Here is a 23,650-nt window from a genome sequence, read left to right as displayed (position 1 = left end):
ATTAGAGAGAGAATCGTGAATTACTCCAAGACAATGAATGGAGAAAAGCGGCAAGAGCAATCAAATACATGTTTGGTTACGCCCTATTTCCTTGGTCTTAAAAGAGGGTCACAAGGACCTGAGCCTCCTCCCTCACAATAGCCCCAAACTCCCCCAATCAGCATTGAGACTCTGAGAAGCAGAAAGCTGAGAGTTCTCACCAGATGTCCAGGGTCACCACCGGAGGGAGTCACTCTTAGAGCACTATTCCAGCCACATGTCTTTGGGAGGGCCTCCCGCAATGAGAGTTGGAGTGCAACCCCCCCCCCCGCCTCCGTCCCCAACTCCACACGCACAGACAGGTCCTGGTGGTGAAAGGAAAGCAGGGGAAAAGGACAAAGATGCAAGAGAAGACGAGAAAGGAGGGAGAGACAGGAAAAGGGAAAACAAAAAGGAGAAACCCCAATGTCCCCAGTAATTCTAAGGGACAAAGTCTTAGGTCGGAAATAAAATGCTGCCCCCGCAATCTTGTGTTTTCCATTCCTAAAAATCAGCCGACACCTGATGGATCAGACTGAACAGGTTCCAAACCTCTCCGAGGCTCTTACCTTCTATACAGGGACGTCTGTTTTCGAGCAAAACCACTAAAAGAAAAGGAGAAAACTCCGAAGAGGGTCCTCCTTGCGCTCACGAATGTGAAAGTGAATGCTCTCTCAGTCCTCTAGGAGAGACCTCGAGAAGGAGACGTGCTGAAGCAAAGCCACAGGGATCTCCGAGGTGGCCCCTGTCCTGCACCCCTGTCCTGCCTGGCTGATGTCAAGATCTCTCTGTGAGGTCATCGCCTCCCTACCACCTTTGTCCAATAGGCTGAGGTCCTGCCAAAGGCCCTTGTGATGTCACTGCCACACCCACCCCTCCCCTGCAGTGCTGATGTCCTGCCCCTGTCCAGCCACATTGGATGTTTGAGCTGCTTCCCCTGGATCACCCCTCTCAATGAGCGTTCATTGTGGGCTCAAGCCGAACACAGTAAAACATCAGAGGCTTCTCCCCATGCTACGCTCATTTTTCATCAATTAGCAGACTTTATGGACAGAAGAGACCATTAGAGCGTGTCATCTGACCCCCTGCATATCACATGCTTTCTGTAGAGCATAGGAGCTAATTTTTGACTACACACGTTCCAGAAAGGCATCTAGTCTTCATTAGAAGACATCAAGAGGTGGGGAATTCCCACCACTTCCCTTTCTAGTTTCTTCCTTTGGTGATTCGTCCTCACTGTTGAATATGTGTGCCCTCTTTCTAATACGAATTGGTCTCTTTTGAGTTTCCAGCCACTGGGTCTTGTTATGCTTTTCTCTGATAGATTAATGAGCCCTTTAATACCCAATATTTTCTCTCCATGAAGTCACTTCAACACTTCAATGATGTCACCACCCAATCTTTTTTATAATCTAAACAGGCTGAGCTCTTTCAATAGCTCACTAGCATCTGCCAGGAAGGGAGTCCCCACAGAGGGACACCATAATCTCCCAGGGAGGGAAAAGGCTCTCACTGCCATTTCTTAACCTCATGGGGTGTTCTCCTGCTCTGCCAACCCCACCCCTTTTTCAGTATCTCCAGGTTCCTGAGGGAGCAGGAACCAGAGGCCATCCTGCAGCTGGGACAGAGATGGAGGTTGATGACCTACCTGCCCGTGGTGACCATGGTGCAGGACAGCCCTCAGGACATGCGAATGCAGCTCCAGATCTGCATTGTGTTGGAGAGCTTTACAAAAACTAGACAAGAACGCTGCATGTTCCAGGGCAGCTCCAGCCCCGGTGCTGTCAGTGAGACGTGTCCTCCCAGCCCTGCCTGACGGGTCTTTCTGTTTCAGACCCTCCTTGGAACTGCCAGAAAAGTCCAACCTGTAGAGTTGTGGTTGCAGTGATAGTTGTATGGTCTGCGTTGATTGCTGCCATCATTGCTCTGGCAGGTGAGTTCCCAGCTTCCGCCCGGCTCCCTTCCCCTCCATCTACGATCTCCGCGCATCCCATTCCCCCGTGACCTACCACACTCACTCTCTCCTCCCGGACTGTCCGGCTTCTGCCCCTGGGGCAGAGGATTCCTGGGGGATCTTCCTCCCAGACCCCTGCACCTGGGCACTCTCTGTGTCAGGACGATCTGACTGACATTAGCCCCCCCAGCCCATCTCTGAGCACTTTGGACCCAAGTCACCTTTGCCACACGCCATGAAGCAGTCCCTGACCAGGGTGTCCAGTGGGACAGGATGCAGTGCAACACTGAGCCCTTTGCCTTCCCTGTGTTGCTCTGAGGTTACCAGCTTGGCCTTCCTGGATCTTCAGGTCACGCCTGTGGCCGGGCGGCAGGTGCTGCCGTATTACTGAAATGAGCCGTAGAACTCAGTCTAGACCCCTCCACCAGCGCAGTGTGGAAACCCACCAATCGCTGAGCTTGGCCAGGAAGGGTCCCTTAGCACCATTCACTCCCCCGGGCTGCCCAGACAGCGTGTGCTTGTGCAGAGGGCGTCTGTTTGCGGTGAACATGAACCCTGTTGTATCCCCCCGTTGTCTGGGGCAGGGCGTGCTGGGGAATGTCGGGGGTGGGATTTCTCTATTGCCCTGGGATCCGATCACTGGGCCCCAGGAGGGTTTAGCAGCTGGCAGAGGGGATTGAATCCAGGTCTGTCTGCATTAGGAATCCTCTGTGCCGATGTCATGACATCCGTGCAGTTGAATTGGGGCAAACCGCTAAAGCAGACGCACTGCACTGGTGCACAAAGGAGCTTGCCTTGCTGCAGTTCGCTGCAGGAAGTTACCAGAGCAAGCCGCACTGCTCCAGCGCATCTCCAGGAGGTGTTTTCCCTGATGTCACTGCGTCACTGTGATTATACTGGTGCAGATTGCTCTGATACAGATGGGCCCTGAATCCCAGCTCCCTGCTGTAATGGCAGGCTGCTGCAATGGGCAGCATTGGCTCTCACTGTGTAAGGTGGGAATCTGTGAGCTTAGGGTTGGTTACACACCTGCAGGTGCAGGGAGCTCTGCAGAACATGTGGCATCTGAGCTGGAGATGGATGGTGGAGACAGCCTGTGCCATCAACTGTTCGTCACTGACTTCTCTGCTCAGTTCAGTAGGGCAGGGGTGTGGGCTACCATGCACTGGACAGTTAAATCTACAGGGTCAGACATGCCTTGTGAGTGAGGTGAACACATGCTCGCTTTCTGATCACCGCTGCCACGTTTCCTAACTCTTCCCAACTTAGAGTGTCTGTTCCTCGCTGAGCGCCAGCCACATGGGAAGGCTTGAAAACCAGCTACCGAGTTACTGTGGTGCAAAAAAAAGTGACGTGCTCGAAAACATCTGGAGGGGTTTGAGTCCAACTCCTCTCAACTAGACAGGCCTTTCAAATCCTCTTTGGTGTCACTTATGGGTGACCCCACTGCTGCTCTTTCATGGCTCTGAAAGGGTTACACTGCCATGAGGGCTTCCAGAAAGTGCCTTTCTTGCTGCTGTGTTTGGGGAGAGAAAAGTCTGCAGGTAGGAGGTGAATTAAGTTCCATCATTCCTGGCCCACAGTGCAACAGGTCACTTCCCGTGGCTGTAGTTTCTGGCGCCCCCTTGTGGCTTTCATGTCCCTGAGTGAAAGTTCCCATGTTCTTCTCAGTAGTTCACCTGCTGTTTGTTGCTAGGTTGAACGTCCAGCTGTTGATCTTGTGCCTGGGGTGAAATGCTCTGAGCTGTGTCAGTCCCTCGCAGGCTGGGAGTGTCCCTGGAATCCTTCTTGCCAGGCAAATTTACAGTGACAAACGTCTCCGTCCCCCTGCATCTGATTGCAGTGGACCAGCCCCAGCTGGGGGTCCCAATGGGCTTGGCAAGCCGGTCAATTGACTGCCTGTTTGGCCGCAGTCAAATGCTCCAGCGAGAGCCCTGGGGGTAGGAGGAAGCCTGCCTTTCGGATTGCGTCTTGGAGCCTCACTGGTGTTTTCCAGAACTTGGTTTCATTGTTTTGCCTTTTTTTTCTGAGCTAAAATAACTCAGTGAAGTACATTTTTTTTAAAAAAAAATTAGGTAGATCCGTATCTATCGAAAGCTAAACCTACTGGAGACAATGACGTCTTGCTCTTTTTTCTTCCTGGCGGGAGGTAACCAGTTCTGATAAATTGGTATTTTAAAATATCTGACCACTCTTTGACAGATTTGACTGGTCAGTTGACCAATTTTTGTACCAGTCAAATGCCCAATTCTCGATGCAACTCTTACCCTCCATGTGACTGTCTCATTCTCAGCGCTGACCTCTCAGCTTTCATCAGCTGATCTGTGCCCCCCTGCTAGCCCCTCGTGCCCGGACGGCTGGATGGGATACCGAGGGAAATGCTACTATTTCTCAGAGACGGAAGGGAGCTGGACCGACAGCCGAAGCCGCTGCTCTGCCCTGGGTGCCTCCCTGGCTGGGATCGACAGTGAGCAGGAAACGGTGAGAGACTCTCGAGTTGCCAGACACTAATCTGGGCACAGGGGTAGCTGCTGCAGCAGGACCTGGGCTCTGCCCCATGGGGTGAGGAGCAGCTGTGAGCCCTCCCGTGCTGGGAGGCTGGAGTGAATGAACTTCCAGCCGCTGAACGCCAGCCCTGGCTGGGCCCAGGGCCCTACTGTCTGTGTGTGATCACAGGGATTGCCCATTCTCCACTGCACCCCTCCCCAAATAGGGAGACAGCTTCTGTCTAGGGCAGGGCTGGCTCAAGCATCTCCTGGCCTGCTGGCTGCTGGAGTGGGACTGAGAACCCAGCCAGTGCTCCTGTTGTGGGGATGGGAAAGGAGCAGCCAGCTGAGGAGGCGGGGGAGGAGGGGATCCTTTCACATTGACCCCTCCCACTTCAGCTTGACTCGCTCCCTCCTCCTGCCTTGCTGGGGTGAGCGGTGGCTGCTCTGTGAGAAGAGACGTCTCTGCAGAAAGCTCAGACCCAACAGCTGCCCCCAGCTCAGGGGGACTTGGGGTGTGGGTTACTGGGAGCACCAGGGTGGGGCTGCTGTGTGCGGTGGGAGGGTTAAGACTGCCCGGGTGATCTTGTGCTTTGCAAGAGGGAGGGGAAAATCTCCGCCCCCCGAAAATAAACTGAGCACCCTTCAATATTTGACTGGGATTCTCTGCAGCACAGAGCCCTGGAGGGGGAGGTGGGGAAGCACCGGAGCTGGGGCTGATACCTGCTGTCCCTCAGCTTTCTTTAAGGCGTTCCTGCTGCACCATAAGGGTGTCTATGACCATTGGATCGGCCTCTGGAGGGAGCAGGGTCAGCCCTGGAAATGGGCCAATGGCACCAAATTCAACCACCTGTGAGTCTCTCTCACCCCCCTGGACTAATTCCCTGGGCTTGGGGATTCTGGTGTCTGAGCGGTTTGAGCTCAGGTAGATCCACCATTCAGTGCTAGTGAAACCACCAGACACGACCCTGGTCCGTTCGCGTCCTGCGTGTATCGGAGACCAATGGGAGCCGGTGTGTCCCTGAACTCTCGGCTCCTCCCCGCAGCACAGTGCTGGGCCGGAGACAGAGCCCGCCATAGCCAGAGGTGCCCTCGCAGCGCGCTGGGATTTCAGCTGGGACACTCGCTGTTCTCCCCCAGCCCTCTTCAGCAACGTCCCTGGGGTGTCTGACCCGCCCTGGGGAAAGGAGGCAGCAGGGAGCTCAGGTTAACAGTGGCTGCTAAAGAGGGCAACATGCCGAGCGCTGCATTGCAGGTGCAGGTCCCGCTGGGGATTGCAGCCGGCAGGTTTGAGTGACTTGGCTGGTGAGGCCTCTGAATCCACAACAAGGCACCGATGTTAAGGGAGCTTGCGGTTCACAGGTGCTGGACGCCTGGGGCTCCCACTGGAACGGGGTACAGTAGTGATGGCTGCCCAGCCACCACCCTGCGATGGGTTTCAGTGGGCTCCAAGTGTGATCACAAAACCAGCGCTGCTTGAGCCCGGAGCAGGGTTTGAACCCCGGAATTCAGCACTAGAAGCATAAGCCTCTGCCATAGGAGCGAAAGAATCCACTTCTTTAACTGAACCCCCTCCCCCCACCTCCGATTGATAAAGCTCTTATGCAGGCCAGCCATTAGAGGAGGATGGAGACCCCCCACTTCCCTGGTCTGGGTTACTTCAGTACTTTGAAAAGTCAGGCTCTTATGGCACTGGGTCAGGGCTCCCCAATGGACAGTCCCCATTCTGCTGTATTGGACCCAACCTTTGGATCCTACCTGCTTCCAGCCTGACTGGGTCTGAATAGCCACCAGACACTGTCCCGAGTTTGGGCCTCTGTGGCCCTCTCCTGGGGTACAGACTCCGTGTCCTGAGCTCTGCTCCTGAGGGGCTGGGAGAGTAGCTGCTCCACACTCAGGCCTGCACTGTGGAGAACGGCTCCCCTGGCTGGGACTGATGTGAAATGCCTGGCCTCTGCCTGACTGCAGCACCCTGGCTTCTGTGTTGCAGGTTTCAGATAAGAGGAGGAGGTGACTGCTTATCTGAACGATGAGAAAGGGGTCAGCAGCTCACGGTGCTACATGGGAAGACGGTGGATCTGTAGGAAACTTGAGGTGTATGTGATGGGAAAAGAGACTGCATTGGAAGGGGGCTCGAAATGGGACTCCTAGACGTGACACTGATCCAACTCACACCTACTTGAACGAGCCAAGTCCCCGTTCGTCAGCCTGGCCAGGATCTCAAAATCAGGCAGCGGGGCCCGCAAGCAATAAGTGTGTCTCATTTAAACTGTGGATTCTTCCAATGTGCCTTCTGCTTTTGAACCTTTAAACTCAGGGTCACATTAGGAGCCACAAGGACTCCAAGATCTCTTTCTTGAGTGGTAACAGCTAATTTAGATCCCATTGTTTTGAATATTTTTTGTATTTTTGTATTTTTTCCCCAAAACCACCTCTATTGACCCCTCAGTCTGGGACAGGTCCTCAGATTTGTCACATAAAAAGAATGGCTGATGTGTGGGAATCTCCCACACCTTTGCAGTGTTGACCTGAATTTTATGGGCTAATGTGTTTACCGCTCAGCACTGATCTGATCAGAAGATAATTTAGGTTCTTGTCCCAGTTCAGGCTATAGGGATAGAGAACACAGAGAGTTCAATATTGTGAGAGGACCCTCCGGGTGTGTGGCAAGGACACTTATACTGAGGACAAAACCAACTTGTTAAGATCTTTATTAAAATAAAAGAAAGAAGCAGAAATGCTACAAAACACAGAGTCACAAAGAAGTAATACAATTCTATGACCCCTGGTGGTAACATTTCTATTCTAAAAGACTACTAAAGCTAGCATATTCACACCCATCCCTGAAGACCTGGTAGTAGGAGACAGAGGATCAGTCTTGTCTCTGGCATGTCTGAGGAACTAATGGTCCAGGCTTCCAAAATTGGTAGGGCTTAGGTTCAAGTGTTGAGTGGCTAGGATATATTGTGAAACTGAGGTGATAGCTTGATAGAAGATAGGAAAATGTGACCCCTTTGTATGGTTGTTTGCCATCTTATAGGGTCCCGGTACTGCCCGCTGTCAGAATCTAGGCCCAACCTACCATGCCCAAATCTTATTTCCTCAACCCCATAAATCTTCAGGTACGCTTACTCTATAGGTTAACATGTTATGCCATATACTCATATGTATTAGTATTGATGATCTCATTCTCGAAACCGTTATCCCTGACCTAACTCATGACTTCCATGTTCTGCAGTGTGCCTTGCAGTTACCGGTCTGCTCCAGACTTAAGGTTAGCAGATTCAAGTTTTTTGTTCAGTTCCCCAAAGCTAAGGGGGGCAACTGGTATGCCATTTATCTATGCCAAAGTTTACAAACACTTATACTAACTTACTCTAGCTAATCGTACAGGATACAGGCCTGAAGGTTATTTGCATTACAGCCAACTATTATGAATAACCATGAATAACCCTTATGAATAGCATAAACTGGAATTCCACATAAACAAAACCCCAGAAAATACTATGATTAATTAATAATAGGATATGATAACAAAATAATATGAATCAAACCAAAAGAAAACATATTACGCAATATGGCAAGCTAGCAAACTGACCTTATGGGCTACAGCAATGAAAACCCATGCAAAGAAAATATTTTGCTTCTCTGCAATGGCCTTGTCTTCTGAAAGTGCTCCTTTGGCACCTCGGTTACCTTGGGGCCTCACTGATTGTTTGGAAGTCTTCCTACTTCTGATGTACTTAAAAAACATTCTGCCAGGGAGGAGTGGGGAGCCCAGTCTCTCAGTCCTTCTCCCCTCCCGCCCCCACCCCACTGCCTCTCTTAAGTTGATGGAAGCACTCCTGGTAAGGATGCGCATGACTGACAGAAGGAGAGTAGTGTGGATGTGAATAGTTTGACTTATGTTTGTAGTGCAGACATGCCCTCAGTCTCTGAGGACCTTGAACTGCTTTCACCAAATGCCCACGCATGCCACCACCCCACAAGACTGGTAATCATAGATGCTGCATTCAGAGCAATAATTTTTACTTCAGCAGGATTTTGTTGTTGTTGTTTGTTAGTTTGTTTGTTTTGCAGGGGGGTGCTTATTGGCCTACATTTAGAGAATTAATGATATGGATGGTGGGATGAATTGCACGCTCAGCAAGTTTGTGGATGACACTAAGATTGGGGGAGAGGTAGATATGCTGGAGAGTAGGGATAAGGTCCAGAATGACCTAGACAAATTGGAGGATTGGGCCAAAAGAAATCCGATGAGGTTCAACATGGACAAGTGCAGAGTCCTGCACTTAGGACAAAGAATCCCATGCACCGCTACAGACTGGGGACCGACTGGCTAAGCGGCAGTTCTGCAGAAAAGGACCTGGGAATTACAGTGAACGAGAAGCTGGATATGAGTCAACAGTGTGCCCTTGTTGCCAAGAAGGCTAACGGTATATTGGGCTGCATTCGTAGGAGCATTGCCAGCAGATCAAGGGAAGTGATTACTCCCCTCTATTTGGCATTAGTGAGGCCACTTCTGGAGTATTGCGTCCAGTTTTGGGCCCCCCACTACAGAAAGGATGTGAAGAAATTGGAAGGCAACAAAAATGATTAGGGGGCTGGGGCCCATGACTTATGAGGAGAGGCTGGGGGACCTGGGGTTATTTAGTCTGCAGAAAAGAAGAGTGAGGAGGAGGATTTGATAGCAGCCTTCAACTACCTGAAGGGGGGTTCCAAAGAGGATGGAGCTAGGCTGTTCTGAGTGGTGGCAGATGACAGAACAAGGAGCAATGTCTCAAGTTGCAGTGGGGGAGGTCTAGGTTGGATATTAGGAAAAACTATTCACTAGGAGGGTGATGAAGCACTGGAATGGGATACCTAGGGATGTGGTGGAATCTCCATCCTTAGAGGTTTTTAAGGCCTGGCTTGACAAAGCTTTGTCTGGGATGATTTAGTTGGGTTTGGTCCTGCTTTAAGCAGGGGTTGGATTAGATGACCTCCTGAGGTCTCTTCCAACCCTAATCTTCTATGATTCTATGAATGTTTGTTAGGTATATCTGGCTCTCGTTTTCCATCTCTAAACTCCCTCACAAAACTCCCTGATTTACTAGCTCCTCTGGTACTTAGGAGCTGCCTTTTAAAATTTCTGAGTTAGTCCTGCCCCTTCATGAAGGCCTTCAAAAATCACAGCTGGGAAATTAAAGGGAAACAAGCCAACAGAACTTTTTGTAGGCTTCATTTACATTAAGTAAATGTCAGGCTTTAAAGCAGCTGAGAGGATCTTCAGTAACCAGAACATATGGGAAAATGTCCAAAAAATTGAAGCATAGTTCTTTTGAGGAACTAAAATGGCACAAATGTCCATGAATTAATGTATGAAATTAAAGAGTTACAGCTTCACTTTCAGTAACATTTTATAAGTCATCTCTCCCTCTCTCACACTCTCTCTTTCCTTCTCTCTTTCCTTTCATTCTATCCATTTTTGCTCATAATCTTTTTTAGCTTTTGTTACCCACCCTGGTTTATTTCTGACTTCTCCATTCTCCTCTAGTCACTGTTAACTGATTATTTTTCTCTCATAGTCTCCATTCTGTCCCCCAATTTTACCCCTTCCCCATTTGCTCCCCCTGGGTGTTTCCCCTCTCAAGAATGTTTTCCTTTCGCTCTATCCATTTCTGTTTTTCACCCTTTTTCTAGGACTCTCCCTTTATTCTTGCTTCCTCTGCTCCCTCTGGTTAAACCCACTCTGTCCCTGCTTCTTCCAGTGTTCATTCCCTCTGAAGCACCTGGCATTCGCCACTGCCGTAAGACAGGATACTGGGCTAGATGGACCTTTGGTCTGACCCAGTCTGGCCATTCTTATGTTCTTAATTCTTAGAAAATCATGAGATTGACACACCGCTTGCCCCCCCAAAAAAGAGATTTTTAAAGAAGATTCTATAATGGTTTCTGGTCTGTCTCTTGGTTTTTAATTTTCCCCTATGTCTGTGTGACAAATAGAGACATCCCATATCTACAGAGGAATGTGACTTTGGCCCCTGTTGCAGGAGCTGTCACTGGGGGGCCCCAATGAGATCTGATTAAAGAGTTTTGTACAAAATGCTCCCTGCTGGTGTAGAGGTTCCAGCTTCTCTCTAAACTCCAAATCCCAATTAATTAATTCTCTATCCCTGCTGCCACCACATCTGCCTGTCCCCCAGCCCAGCAATTACTTCTCCCACCAAAACCCTACATCCCTCCCTGCCCCACAGTGACCCTCTGCTTCTCCTTCAGCTTCAATGGGTCTCCCTTTCTCTCTCGCCCCCCCCCCCGCCTCCCAAAATTCCTGGTGCTGCAGAGATGGAGGGGGAGGAGATGGAATAAGGAACCAGAGGGTTGGGTACACGGGAGTCCTCCAGGGTCATAGAGACTAGCATGACTGGGGCTAGGGAAGCCCATTTTTTAATTCGCCCCATGTATTAGTGACACTGTCTGACTGAAGCTCCCCAGAGTCCTCCTGGACCATAGAAGATAGCGACAAACAGTCTAAATAGCTCCCTGGGCAATGAGATTGGCTTCTCCATCTTGATTACTTGCTTCTTTCTGTGGTTTCACAGTCCAGACATGAGACCCCAAGGACCCTCCAGTGTCATAAAGACTGGAGTTTCCAAGGCTAGAGAGGCTGATTTCAGGGTCCTCAGTGCAATATTCCACCCCCTGTGTCTCAGGGACACAGTCTGAGCTCGGATCCTGCCCCCACCCAGAGCCAGGGGTAGATTCTCTCCGCAGGGACAGAGGCTGGTGGGAAAGTGAAGATTGGGGCCTTGTTATCAGCATCGAAAAATGTCACTTGGCCCCATTCACAGTCCAGACAAACCTGGATCCTCCTGGGGACCTGGCTCAGGGGTAGTATGGTTGCAGGGGAGGTGAGAGCCTGGAACAGACCCAACTACTGCACAGCCCAGATCCCCACTTCAGGGTTAAAGCTGACTTCTCCCTTCCTCCTCACAGACTCTTTTGCCACTCCCACAGCCCAGAATCCTCTGTCCCCCACCTCCACATCCCAGCAGTATATCCCTGAAGTGAATCCCTCAGAGCCCAGCACACAGGCCCAGGAGTCAAATCTCTCTGGATTGTTCGGCAGATGTTGCCTGGTGTCTCCCCATTTCCCACTTTTCTGATCCTCAGACAGGATGAGTCGGGGATGAGCCGTGTCTGGATCCAGAATCACATTCACTACGGGAGAGAGAGAATCAGAGTTCAGCCCTGGGGGAATCTGGGACCATTTCTCACACTCCCTAACATCCCTGCTTGGCAGTTCCTCAACCTGTGTAATGGGATCCACTTCTGTACTTTCTCATTTGAATATAGAGCCTGCAGCTCCCTGCTCCCCAGCTGGGGCTGGTTCATTCCCAGCAACAGAGACTTGGCAAGGAAGGTAGCAAAAGCTTGTAATTAGGAGAGTCCTGAGGAGGCAGGTACCAACTTTGAACCCCAGAGGGAGTCTCCTCCCATAAATGCATCCTCCACTGCCAGGCCTGGGAGCAGAGATGAAGACGCAGCACAGGGGAAGAGCCAATAGTTCAAGGCCAGTGAGCAGGAAGCAGGAGGTGGCAATGGGTGGGGCAGCCCCTTCCCAGCCCAGAGAGAAGGGAGGTCTACAGGTGGCAGCACTAGAGAGACACCATCTCCCCAACCCACAAAGCAGCTGCAATGGCAGAGTCCAGCCCTGCCCAAAGGAGAAGAGCCATGGGGAACAGTCTGTCCCCCAGGTGAAATGGGGAAGGGTGTGGCAACCAGGAGGCTCTCTCTCCTGACCACCTTGAAGGTAATATTGGAAAGGCTTGTCAATGTCAATACAAATTCTCAGATCACAATTAAGGTGGCTTTAGGGCTGGGCAGTGCAAGTGTCTCTGGTTATTGCTGTGTGGGAGAGTTGCTTTCATGGACATTTTCTGTTAATGGAAGGAAAAACTCCCCCAAAGCTCACCCTGGATGTGTGATCCCAGAGATCCTCCCTTCCCTGCTCTAGCTCAGGTGGGAAAGAGTCTGGAGGGGAAAAGGGTCACAGAGATTAGAGCACAGCGTCTCTGATTTACAACACCAGCCTGGGGAGCTGCTTCTCTCTCCTGAATGCCTGAGAATAAGCAGAGATGCCCTGGCAGTTCGTCCCCCTGGCTGCTGAGACTTTCTGTGGTGGCTGCTTTTTCCCTCCTTCCCAGCTGCATCTCCCTACTCTTCCACACCTTAGTGTGCAGGTGGTTGAATCCCCCTTGGTGCATCAGAGGATAGCCCTGGATGGTACAACCAGACTCAGAACTAGAGTGACTGGATGGAGCCCACAGTGCTCAGCCAGTGCATGGGGCTGCCCACCCTACATGTCCCCTCCTTTGTGTTCCAGAAGGTGAGGACAACCTAGCCTCTTGCTTCTCTTGCTTTCCTCAACCAGGTCCTGTGAGAAGGTGTTTCCCACTCATCCCTCACAGCTGGCCCTCTGTAACTCATCATCACCTCTTGCACCACAAGCCTCCCCAGCCACCTTTGACACGCCACCTGTATTGGCTGAAGGACATCCAGCTGGTCCACCTCTGTACCAGTCCCCGAGAACATCTGTACATGCTTGTGCTCCACACCATCCACTTCCTTGCCTTTGTGTTCCATCCTGACTCCAAATGGTGGGACCTACAGGAGAGAAAATGAGGAACTGTGGTGGGCCAGCCTGTACTCCACTTTTGTTCCACAGCCCACTGGGGATATTAGGTGGTGTGTCAGCTTGCAGCCCCTTTTCCAGCTCTTTTTGAACCTCTTACTAAAGTTCTGGCTGCAATATTCCCTGCACCTCCTGATGTATACACACCCCATTTGTGACTTCAGAAAGTGGCAAGACATCCTTATTAATCTCCTCCTGGTGATGGCCAAGATGGCCACACATCACTGCAGGAGGACAAATCTGGAGGGAGGAAGAAGTGCTCTGAGACTGTGGCATGTATATCCATTCCCTTTTAAAATCATGTCTCCAGGCACAGTTCCCCTGGGCAGTGTTCACTGACTCCTTAGACACCTTTGAGGAGCAACAGATGCTCTCTGGGGTTCTCTGCTTGGTGTCCCCTTCTGGCTCCCTCATTTTTAAACTTCTGACCTCTCTCCTTGTCCTGGTTTCTCTTTCATTGTCCCAAATACTCCATTGTTCCCTGGGCTTCATGGTTTCTCCCCCTTAGTTGAGGGGACGGGCCTTTAGCTTTGGGAAGGCGTAGATCCACCATGTCCCAGTACATGCAAATAGCATCTCCCTGCTTTTCCTGCTGGAGCTTCTCCTCTGAGGGTTAGAGAGGAAGGTGAGAACCTGAAGTTGCAGGGAGGGGAGTTAGAGGAGGAAGGTAATAGATATAAACCTGGGGGAAGCTCTATACTGAACCTGTCCTTCTCTCCCTGGCCTGGGAGAAGAGAAGGGGATGGGTATTGGGGATGATCCACTCAGGCCAGAGAGTGGCCCCTTCTCCAGCCCAGAGAGCAGGGAGGATGTGGCAACATCACAGAGGGACCATATCTCTAACAGAGGAGAAAGAGAGCAACTCAAATGGGAGATCTCAGCCCAGCCCAGCTGAAGAGAAAGATGGGATGCTGGTGAAGTGCAATCGGAGCGAGCCTCTCACATAGGGGAAAGGAAAAAAAATGTGGCAACCCTTTGAATTTAATATTTAAAGGGCTTACGGACATGTATGGAAATGCCAGGGTCAGCATTAATGACATATCTGTGTTGGTGAGGGAGAGTGTATCTACACAGCAGTTTAAGCCAGGGTCTGAGCCTGGGCTCAAGCCAAACCCTCATTGCATCCACACTGCAAATATGCTAATCTAGGGCTCTGATCCAGAGTCCCAGGACCCTGCAGGTCTGGAGGGTCAGAGCCCATGTTAAACTGGAACCCGGGTCCAAGCCCTATTGGTTTCCTATGTGCATGCATCCGTGTCTTGACTTGGGTGTGGAAGTCTTCTGGGTGTATCCTATAGTTCCTGGAGGCGGAGGAGCAGTGCTACAGGCAGCCAGCACAGCATGCCAGACACAGCATGCCAACCTGGCCGAGAGGTCCCCCTTCCTGCTCCTCCCACAGTGGTGGTGGAAGTTTCTCCTCCATGGTGGTGCACGGAGCTTGCCTGGAGCAGGGAGCAAAGTTAGGAGGTGGGTCATCCTTCCCTCAGCCATACTGAGCCGAGAGCTCTGCCACTTCTTCTCCCTGCAGGGCAGCTGCTATGGGCCCTGCTCTGCTCACTGGCCCTTACTCCAGGCCCTCCTGCCCTCTCTTGGGCTGCAGGTGCAGGGTCACCTGGGCAGCATGCACTGTTAGGGTGGTCAGTGGGAGCCAGCACCAAAATTTCTCCGCAGCATCCCAGAGGTCTGGGGGTGTGGTGATGGCAGGGATAAGGGATTCCCCAGGGTTGCTGGAGCACACTGCATCCCAAGCCTTGGGGATGGATTTTGCCACTTTGCAGCAAGCAGCAGCCAGACTGGAATGTGTGTGTGTCTTCCCTCTGACACCTTCATTTTATGTCAAACTTCAAAACAAACTGAAAAAAATCAAGCAAGCAAGCAAAAACTTGATCATTGATCATCGTATTTGAAAAATTAAGAATTACAAAGTTTCACTGTAATAGTTTGACACCCTGGAGACTGATGTCCTCATTATCCTTAGGACAGGCACAGGGGCATGTTTTTGCCAATGTGACCGAGCCTAGAGCTGGAGAACCCAGTTATCCGACTAGACAGTAATTCAGTATAATGCCCTCTCAAATGGAGACAGCCACCAAATGAGCTAATTACGCGGCATATGTACTCACGTGCTCCTTACGGGCACCCGCGTCCCATCAATAGCACCACCACAGTTAGGAAACAGGATTGGCAGTCGAGTTTCCCCCCAGTGCAGAAAATTCTTAACCTAGAGTTAAAATGCAGTGTTGATGCTCAAGCCCAGGATTCCCTGACAAGAGGTCAGCTGACTCATATCCCTTACGCTTACATTGCTATGTAGGCCTAGCCTCAGAGTGTTTCTTGGTCAGGGAGAGTGTTTCTGTTCGTCAGTGGGTGCAGGGACTCAACACTAAGGATGGTATCAGGATTGTTTGTGTGATTTCGGCTTGGGATTTCTTAGTATTTCATGTTTCAGAGTAGCAGCCGTGTTAGTCTGTATTTGCAAAAAGAAAAGGAGGACTTGTGGCACCTTAGAGACTAACCAATTTATTTGAGCATAAGCTTTCGTGAGCCACAGGTGCCACAAGTCCTCCTTTTCTTTTAGTATTTCATGTTTTTGTTTTTATTTTTATTTTTAGGGGTGTGTGTCATGGTCAGTGTTGGTTTGGTTTGTACATTTATCTAGAAGTTCATGAAAATGTTTTCATGGGATTTTCCTCTTTATTTAATGATAATCTCCACCTGAAGTCTCACCTGGTCTGTGTGATCCTAAGGATTTCCCTCTTATTGTCTCCAGTTCAGATGGCAGAATGTCTGGAGGGGGAAAGGATAAGACAGATGATATTTCATGCTGTCATATTTGTGACATCCTCACTCTTAATTGACATAATTGTATTTTAATTATGAGAGAAAAACAGTTGGAGAGACAGAGACACACCCAGATTTTTAACAAAGGCTAATATGAATCATCCTATTTTCTTTCATTCAAGCGTCTCAAATCAACAGAACCAATATCCATGAAGCCTCAGAACCACTCAAAGAGACACTATGTGGAAGACAGATTTTCTGTTCCCTCATCCTCCAAACCCAGCTGATTTCTCATTCTCCTTTTACATTTTGTCATGAGCCAGGCCAGATCCTGCAAAGATTTTAGCATTAATGTAACTTTACAAACATTGGCCTCTTTCACATCAGTGGGATGCTGAGACTTTTCAGGATGAGGAGCCTGAATTGTGAGCTCTTTGGGTCTCAGTATATGTACAGAGCTCAGTATATGTACAGAGCTCAGCACAATGGGGCTTTCATTCTGCATAGACTGAAATACAAATAATCTTAAAATTATTTCATAAATGTGGAAACTGAGTCAGGGAGAGAATTGGCTCAATGGGCCTCATTCACCCCTGCACTGGTAAAAGGATGGGGGAAGCAGTTTGTGGTTCTCCTATTCAGTAGCTGCTGGGGTCAGTGCAGACATTGGCACAGGCTGCGGAAGTCCGGAGGTCCAGCCTGAGTTGCACCTCTGGTCCAGTGGCCCCTAGATGACTTCTCCCGGAGGCAGTGTCAAAGGCACAGCTTTACCCTGGCCACACCCCATTATTCCTGCTCCACCCCTTCCTCCTCTGCCCAGCCCTCAACAACTCCACTCTATTCCCTGCTTTCCCGGGAACACTCCTTGAGCCTGCAGCTGCTGTGGAGGAGCTGGAGGCACAAGAGGCTCCTGTGCTGCGAGGATTCCCCTGGGTTTACACCTTCCCTACAGCCCCTTTGGCCCACACAAGCTGCCACACGGGGCCAGAGCACAATGGTGAGCTGGGTCCACATTTCAAAAGTGGCCTTAAATTGAGGGTTTACGTTTTGGGTGCCGACCTTTAGGCCTTGTCTACACTGTTTTGTCGGCAAAAGGCAGCTTTCATTGACAAAACAGTGGAGGTGTACACACTACAATGCACCTCTTGGTGACAAAACTCTCCTGCTTTACTGACAAAATATAACCACCTCAATGGGAGGCATAGAGATTTTTGCAGCAAAGTTAGATCAACAAAGTGTCAGTGTAGACACTGTGTTTGTTACGTTGCTGTAACTGGCCTCCGGAAGGTATCTCACGATGCCCACCGTAACCGCTCTGCTCACTGTTTGGAAATCTGCTGCCATTCATCCAGCTATGTAGACATGTGTCCCTCCCCTTTCAAAGCCCCAGGAAGTCCCCCATACACAATTTGTCTCTCTTTCTCACATACACACTCCCCACACACACAGTCTCTCACACGCTCCGCCAACACATTCTCTCTCTCTCTCATGCACAACCCCCCCACATGCTGTCACACATGCTTCCCCCACACAAACACACACTTCTGTGGGCTTCTTGTATTACTGTTAGGGTTACCATATTTGAATATTCAAAAAAGAGGACACTACATTGGGGGGGGGGGGAAGGGGGTATTTGCCTGCCCCACCTGCCCCCGCCCCAACTCCACTTCTTCCCCGCCCCCATTCCAACCCCTTCCCCAAAGTCCCCAACTCTGCCCCCTTTCTGCCCCATTGGACCCCGCCCGCTCCTGGCTCCCTCGCCGCTCGCCTCTTCACTGCCCACCGCTGGCTCGCCGCTCGCCTCTTCACCCTCCCCGCCTGCCACTTGCCTCCTCACCCACCCACCAGCCAGCCACTGGCTCCCTCGCCGCTCGCCTCTTCACCACCATGCCCCACTCGCCTACTCACCCCTCCTGCCGCAGGTCGCTCTGGCTCCTAGGATCAGGGGCAGCCAAGGGGTCTCCACGGGCTGCGCCCGCCACAAGCGTGAGCTCCGTGGCTCCCATTGGCCAGCACCAAAGAAAAGCACCAATGGGAGCTGCCGTAGCCATGGAGTGGGGCTTACAGGTGCCGGCAGCACGCAGAGAGCCCTCCCCTCCCACCCCTGACTCGACCCGACCCTAAGAGCCAGAGGCACCTTCCGGGGGGCGAGGTGGGGAGTCCCAGCGGTGCTTACCTGGGGCGGCTCCCAGGAAGCATCCGGAAGGTCCCTCTGGCTCCTAGGTTCGGGTCAGGTCGGGTCAGGGCGGGGGCGGAGGGCTCGCTGCCCGCTGCCAGCACCTGCAGGCCCTGCCCCCGCAGCTCTGATTGGGCAGGAGGCAGCACGCGGAGACCACCTCTGCCTCTGTGCCAAGGGGCCGCCCACACTGCAGGCTCCTGCCAGCGGGCAGGTGCCGGGAGCTGCCCCAGGAAGCGCCACCAGCCCCGGGACTTTGGTGTGTGTGGTGAGGTGAGCGGTCCCCAATATCGGGACAAAGGGCGTCCCGACCGATGTGGCAAAATCCCAGATGTTTTTAGATATTTAAAAATTCCTCCCAGATGGTGATTTAAGAACCAAAAAGCTGGACATGTCCGGGAAAATACGGACGTATGGTAACCCTAATTACTGTTCAGCAGTGTCAGTTTGGTCATATTATCAAGCGTTACTCTAAAAAGGGATCTAAGATGTGTAACTTTTCAGGCACACACAGAAATCATTACAAGGTTCATAGCACAGTGCAAAGAAACAATGCCAGGTTCAGCACACTACAGCAACACACGTTACTGTGGCTCAGTGTTAAAATGCTCCTTCAAGGCATCCTCCAGCCAAATAGCCCCCCATTGGGTTCCCCCTATAGCCTTGTGTTCAATACAAGCACAATACACAGCACAGCACAATACTGAACAGCAGCGTAGTATCCATGCTTTCTGACAGTGATGGCTGGGGTGCAGGTTGCCAGGGCAGTTGAAAAATAGCTGGCCATACAGTAGGATGCCCATGGAACAATGAGATTGAGAAACCTTCATCATGTGACTCTCTACCTGCCTGCATGAGGCATTGCAAACCCTTCACAAAGCACCTTCTGACCAGTGGCACAGTGGGATAGCTACCCAGAGCTGTCTGTGTCAATGCAAAGCTACTATTGTGGATGTGCTTTGCCGACACAAGGAGCACAGTGTGGACATGCAACAGTGGTTTAATTATAGTAGTGGCTGTTTGTTGGCGTAACTGGAATCGACAAAACTCTGTAGTGTAGATAGACAAGGCCTTAGGCACCTGGGGCCCGGAGTTCCTTGGTAATGGGCACCTGCAGATCCTATGGACTCCAGCTGCATGTGGGGCTGCTAAAAAGCTCTGGAGCACATGCCCCGTAGTTCTGTAGTTGGAAGAGAGAAACTGAGGTACCCCAAATTTTGTACATTTTTACCTTAATGATTGTACCAAAGTTCACAGAGTGAAACAATGTGAAAGATCCTGGCACCTGGGCCCTTACTTCATCTGCTCAGTTTGTCTGCTTTCTACTTGTTATTAAATAGGTACATAATCTAATTGAACCAGTTGCCCAGAGCCCATCTCCACCCATAGTCCCAGAGACACACCCTGGTTTCCTTTCCTAGATCCCTTCTCAGTACCTTTGAACTTCCACAGAATCTCCATTAGAGCAATATTTCGCTGGGAGAAATCACTGAGTCTCTTTTCCAGCTCAGGAGAAATCTCCACTGGCTGGAGGAACTTCCCCTTCTCGCACCTGGAGAGGAAGAATTTCATGATATTATGTTTCTTTTAGTGACTCATTATAATTCCTTGCTAGTGGAAGTTGCTGCTCTTATGGGCCTGGAGTTAGAATTCCTCCACTTCTCCCAGTCTCAGAGCAGGCACAGCACTGGCCATGGCAGTGCAACCTTTCCCTAAAGGCCCCATTAATATTCTTCATCTCTGGCCTGGACAGAGCAGATCTGTACATCAAAGGGGAATCATGTTTTCATGACCAATTCACTCCTTCGCCTCCATGCACTAATACTAGTATGTTCCCATATTTCATGCGCACAGTGTTATCAGATTGTTCTTTCAGGAACTAGATTGAAACCTCAGGGGCCCCCGCCCCCACCAGTTCCTTCCACACAGGTCTCCAAACAGTCCTGAGGTGGTAAAGACTCTTGATTCCGCTGTCCAGGGCATGATTGTAACCAGTGCCTTGAGCTGAAAGGCCCATATTGATCCTCGGGGTTCTGAGGCAGCCAATTCCCCAGGGATGTAACATCTCTAGGAAATACTGTAGGCCAATCTTTCCCACTGAATAGATAATTCAAGAGTCCTGTGTTAAAGGGTGAGGATTAAATGCATAAATGGGAATTACATTCTGAACGTGACCTTGCCCCATATATTTTGCTGCAGTGCCCTGGGGAACTATAGTAAAGAACAGCATTATCAGATACATAGATGAACATGATTTGTTGGGGAAGAGTCAACATGGTTTTTGTAAAGGGAAATCATGCACCACCAATCTACTAAAATTCTTTGAGGGGGTCAACAAACATGTGGATAAGGGGGATCCAGTGGATATAGTGTACTTAGATTTTCAGAAAGCCTTTGATAAGATCCCTCACCACAGGCTCTTAAGCAAAGTAAGCTGTCATGGGATAAGACGGAAGGTCCTCTCATGGATTAGTAACTGATTAAAAGATAGGAAACAAAGGGTAGGAACAAATTATCAGTTTTTAGAATGGAGAGAGATAAATAGTGGTGTTCCCCAGGGGTCTGTACTGGGATCAGTCCTATTCAACATATACATAAATGATCTGGGGTAAACAGTGAGGTGGCAAAATTTGCAGATAATGCAAAACTACTCAAGATAGTTAAGTACAAAGCAGACTGTGAAGAGTTACAAAGGGATCTCACAAAACTGGGTGACTGGGTAAAAAATTTGGCAGATGAAATTCAATACTGATAAATGCAGAGTAATACATATTGGAAAACATAATCCCATCTATAGTTATAAAATGAGGGGGTCTAAATTAGCTGCTATCACTCAAAAAAGAGATCCTGAAGTCATTGTGGATAGTTCTCTGAAAATATCCCCTCGATGTGCAGTGATAGTCAAAAAAGCTAACTATGTTGGGAATCATTAAGAAAGAGATAGATAATACAACAGAAAATATCACATTGCGTCTATATAAATCCATGCAAAATCTTGAAAATTGCATGCAGACCTGGACACCCCATCTCAAAAAAGGTTCAGAAAAGCACTACAAAAATGATACTGGTTATGGAACAGCTTCCATATGAGGAGAGATTAATAAGACTGGGACATTTCATCTTAGAAAACAGACGGCTAAGAGGGGCGCTATGATAGAGGTCTTTAAAATCATGACTGGTGTGGAGAGAGTAAATAAGAAAGTGTTATTTACTCCTTCTCATAATGCAAGAACTAGGGGGTCACCAAATGAAATTAATAGACAGCAGTTTTAAAACAAACAAAAGGAAGTATTTCTTCACACAACGCACAGTCAACCTGTGGAACTCTTTGCCAGAGGATGTTGTGAAGGCCAAGACACAAACAGGGTTAAAAAAAGAACTAGATAAGTTCATGGAGCATACGTCCATCAGTGGCTATAAACCAGCTTGGTGTTCCTAGCCTGTGTTTGGCAGATGCTGGGAATGGTGACAGGGGATGGATCACTTGACGATAACCTGTTCTGTTCATTCCCTCTGGGGCACCTGGCATTGGCTGCTGTTGGAAGACAGGATACTGGTCTGACCTAGTATGGCCATTCTTATATTTTTATGAAATGTAGAGTCGATACACTCTCCAAGCCCTTTCACAGCATCGTGAAGAATGAGGGGAAGTGAAATAGAGCCACATACCTGCTCAAGGTGCTTCTGACATCCTAGAGAGGAAAGAGACAGAAAAACAATTTTAGTCCCAAATGCCGCCCACTGGGGATCCCAGAGAAGGGATTTTGCAGATATGGGTAAAAGAGGCCCTGCCTTGGCCCTAGGGCCATGGATTTGCTGAGTTAATGTCATCTCTAATATAAATGAGTCTGTAATTCTTCAAAGAGAAACAATAATTCACATTTCAGGAATGCACACACTGAATTACACTGTGACCTCTGACTGCTGGTCTCCAGTGCCCATGATTCAGGAGCTGTCCTATCCCTGTGTTTGGATCAGGGATGTTTATAACTCAGTCTCACCCGCAGGAATTCACTTGCTGGCTTCTGACACTTCCCCTCCAGATCACTGATCAAGTTGCTGAGACGGGAAATCTCCTCAGACATTTTAATGACATTGTCATTCTGTATCTTCACAATCGCCTTTTCCAGATTTTCCAGCTGGGCCAGCAGGAGGTGCTCTTCTTCTTCTAGAAACTGCCACAGTTGCTGAAATTCAGATACAACCTTCTGCCTCTTGTTTTGTGTCTGTATCTATTTTTTTTTAAAAGAAAGGAAAGGTAAGGGTTAGAGAGAGAGTCTAGGGTCCGTTCATGGAGTGCTGATTCTGCAGGAGGGAGAATTTCTTTGAAAATTCTGTGATGTCTAACACATGATTATACCCTGTCGTTACTAGGGAGAGGATTTTCTACCACTTTCCCATTTGTTCCTAACATTTTTTCATGGTATGTTTCTATGTCTGACATAGTCAGCACACTGTGTTAAGCCAGACCCAGAGCAGCAGCCAGCAGGACTGAGCACTACATTAACAGAGATGCGAGGGGAGAGAAATAATTAACAATGCAAGAAATGTCTGCAGACTCAGGCAGATAGCACTGCACGAGACATAGTCTGCTCACCTTGGGAGGAGTTTTGTGAAAGACACAAGGGCTAGAAATTAACTCATTAATTGGAATGGAAGCTTAGATTCTACAGAATATGATGTGGTCCTGCTCCTGAGAGAGGATTTCTCAGGGCCGGTGTGTGTATGTGTGCGAAGACATAGGACTCTAACACAGACATCCATGCCCATGAAGAAACACAAAGCCCACATTCCCCAAGTCCATGGAGGAAGCTGCCTACAAACAGATGTCCTACCAGGTGCACCCGCAAAGGGAAGCCAAGGGGCCTGGCCCATCCACTTTTCACCACAGACCCAGCCATCTACCGCTCCTCTTCTCCCCGAGGTCCAGCCTCCCGGCCAGGCTGGAAGCTGGAGCCCGGCCAGGGTAAAAGAGGCCCAGGGAGCCCAGGCTGCTGGGAGAAGCCATGGGTGGGGGGTCCCGAGACCAGCTTCCTAACAGATGGCCCACTGCAAGTCCCTGCAAGTTAATAACAATGGGCACCTACCAGATACTCCAGGCTTTAAACCTCTCCAGTCACTTTAAATCTCAGAAGCTTTTCTCTCTCTTCCTTCAGAATCTCCAAATGGGCCTGAATCTTTTCCTGAAGAAACAGAAATGATTTTGGGAGGTTTCATTTTGAGAGTGCTTGGGGTGGGGTGGGGGGTTTCCATATCAAACCGAAGGCTCTGTAGGTGACTGTTAACCCTACCAGGTTTATGACATCAGGAACACCAAGGAAATGAAACCTCATTAACAGAGACAGCTTTACATTGCTTTACATTGTGAGTGAGATGAACGCACTCAGTGTCGTGTGTAGAACTCTTCTGTCAAAGGTACTTACCTGGGATGGGGCAGTGTCCTATTGCCAGTGAATGATTTTAGAAGTGTGTAGCCAGGAATGGGGTAGGTATTCTCTTTAAATCTATATTTCCTTCTATGAAGGAGAAGAGAAAGTGCCGACTGTCACAGCAGGGATCAA

The 23,650-nt window shown here is 49.8% G+C and overlaps 2 protein-coding genes and 1 pseudogene across 3 annotated transcripts in view; 1 reads left to right on the top strand and 2 right to left on the bottom strand.

The window, feature by feature from the left end:
* The window catches only part of LOC311530632 (C-type lectin domain family 2 member D-like), a 52,877-nt pseudogene extending 45,669 nt beyond the window's left edge, over positions 1-7,208 (top strand). Inside the window, exons 2-5 of the transcript in view lie at positions 1,853-1,951; positions 4,266-4,453; positions 5,207-5,310; positions 6,449-7,208. The product of the transcript in view is annotated as a C-type lectin domain family 2 member D-like (transcript). The remainder of the gene's footprint in view (positions 1-1,852; positions 1,952-4,265; positions 4,454-5,206; positions 5,311-6,448) is intronic.
* LOC311530637 (C-type lectin domain family 2 member D-like) overlaps positions 1-23,650 on the bottom strand; it is a 322,581-nt gene that overhangs the window by 81,759 nt on the left and 217,172 nt on the right.
* Positions 11,631-23,601, bottom strand: LOC311530641 (E3 ubiquitin-protein ligase TRIM15-like). The gene is made up of 9 exons (XM_084647466.1): positions 23,513-23,601; positions 23,177-23,272; positions 22,091-22,321; positions 21,759-21,781; positions 19,526-19,641; positions 15,860-15,919; positions 12,976-13,104; positions 12,413-12,471; positions 11,631-11,658 (listed from the first exon to the last, which is right to left on the bottom strand). The coding sequence occupies exons 3-9, from the start codon at positions 22,172-22,174 to the stop codon at positions 11,656-11,658; spliced, it is 474 nt and encodes a 157-aa protein (XP_084503592.1). The 5' UTR covers positions 22,175-22,321; positions 23,177-23,272; positions 23,513-23,601; the 3' UTR covers positions 11,631-11,655.

The sequence above is a fragment of the Lepidochelys olivacea genome (assembly GCF_965140295.1).
Source record: "Lepidochelys olivacea isolate rLepOli2 genome assembly, chromosome: 14".
Taxonomy (NCBI): Eukaryota; Metazoa; Chordata; order Testudines; family Cheloniidae; genus Lepidochelys; species Lepidochelys olivacea.
The sequence above is the reverse complement of the archived record's forward strand: the minus strand, read 5'-3'. Positions and strand labels throughout refer to the sequence as shown.

What these genes read in the sequence shown, in the direction of transcription:
- LOC311530641 (XM_084647466.1), bottom strand. Translation starts at nt 22,174, where the DNA reads ATGTCTGAGGAGATTTCCCGTCTCAGCAACTTGATCAGTGATCTGGAG. An exon ending in CAGCAAGTGAATTCCTGCGG is followed by an intron (nt 21,782 to 22,090) that starts GTGAGACTGAGT and finishes TTTCCTCTCTAG; the next exon opens with GATGTCAGAAGCACCTTGAG. An exon ending in CTTAGGATCACACAGACCAG is followed by an intron (nt 13,105 to 15,859) that starts GTGAGACTTCAG and finishes TCTCTCCTGTAG; the next exon opens with GTCCCACCATTTGGAGTCAG.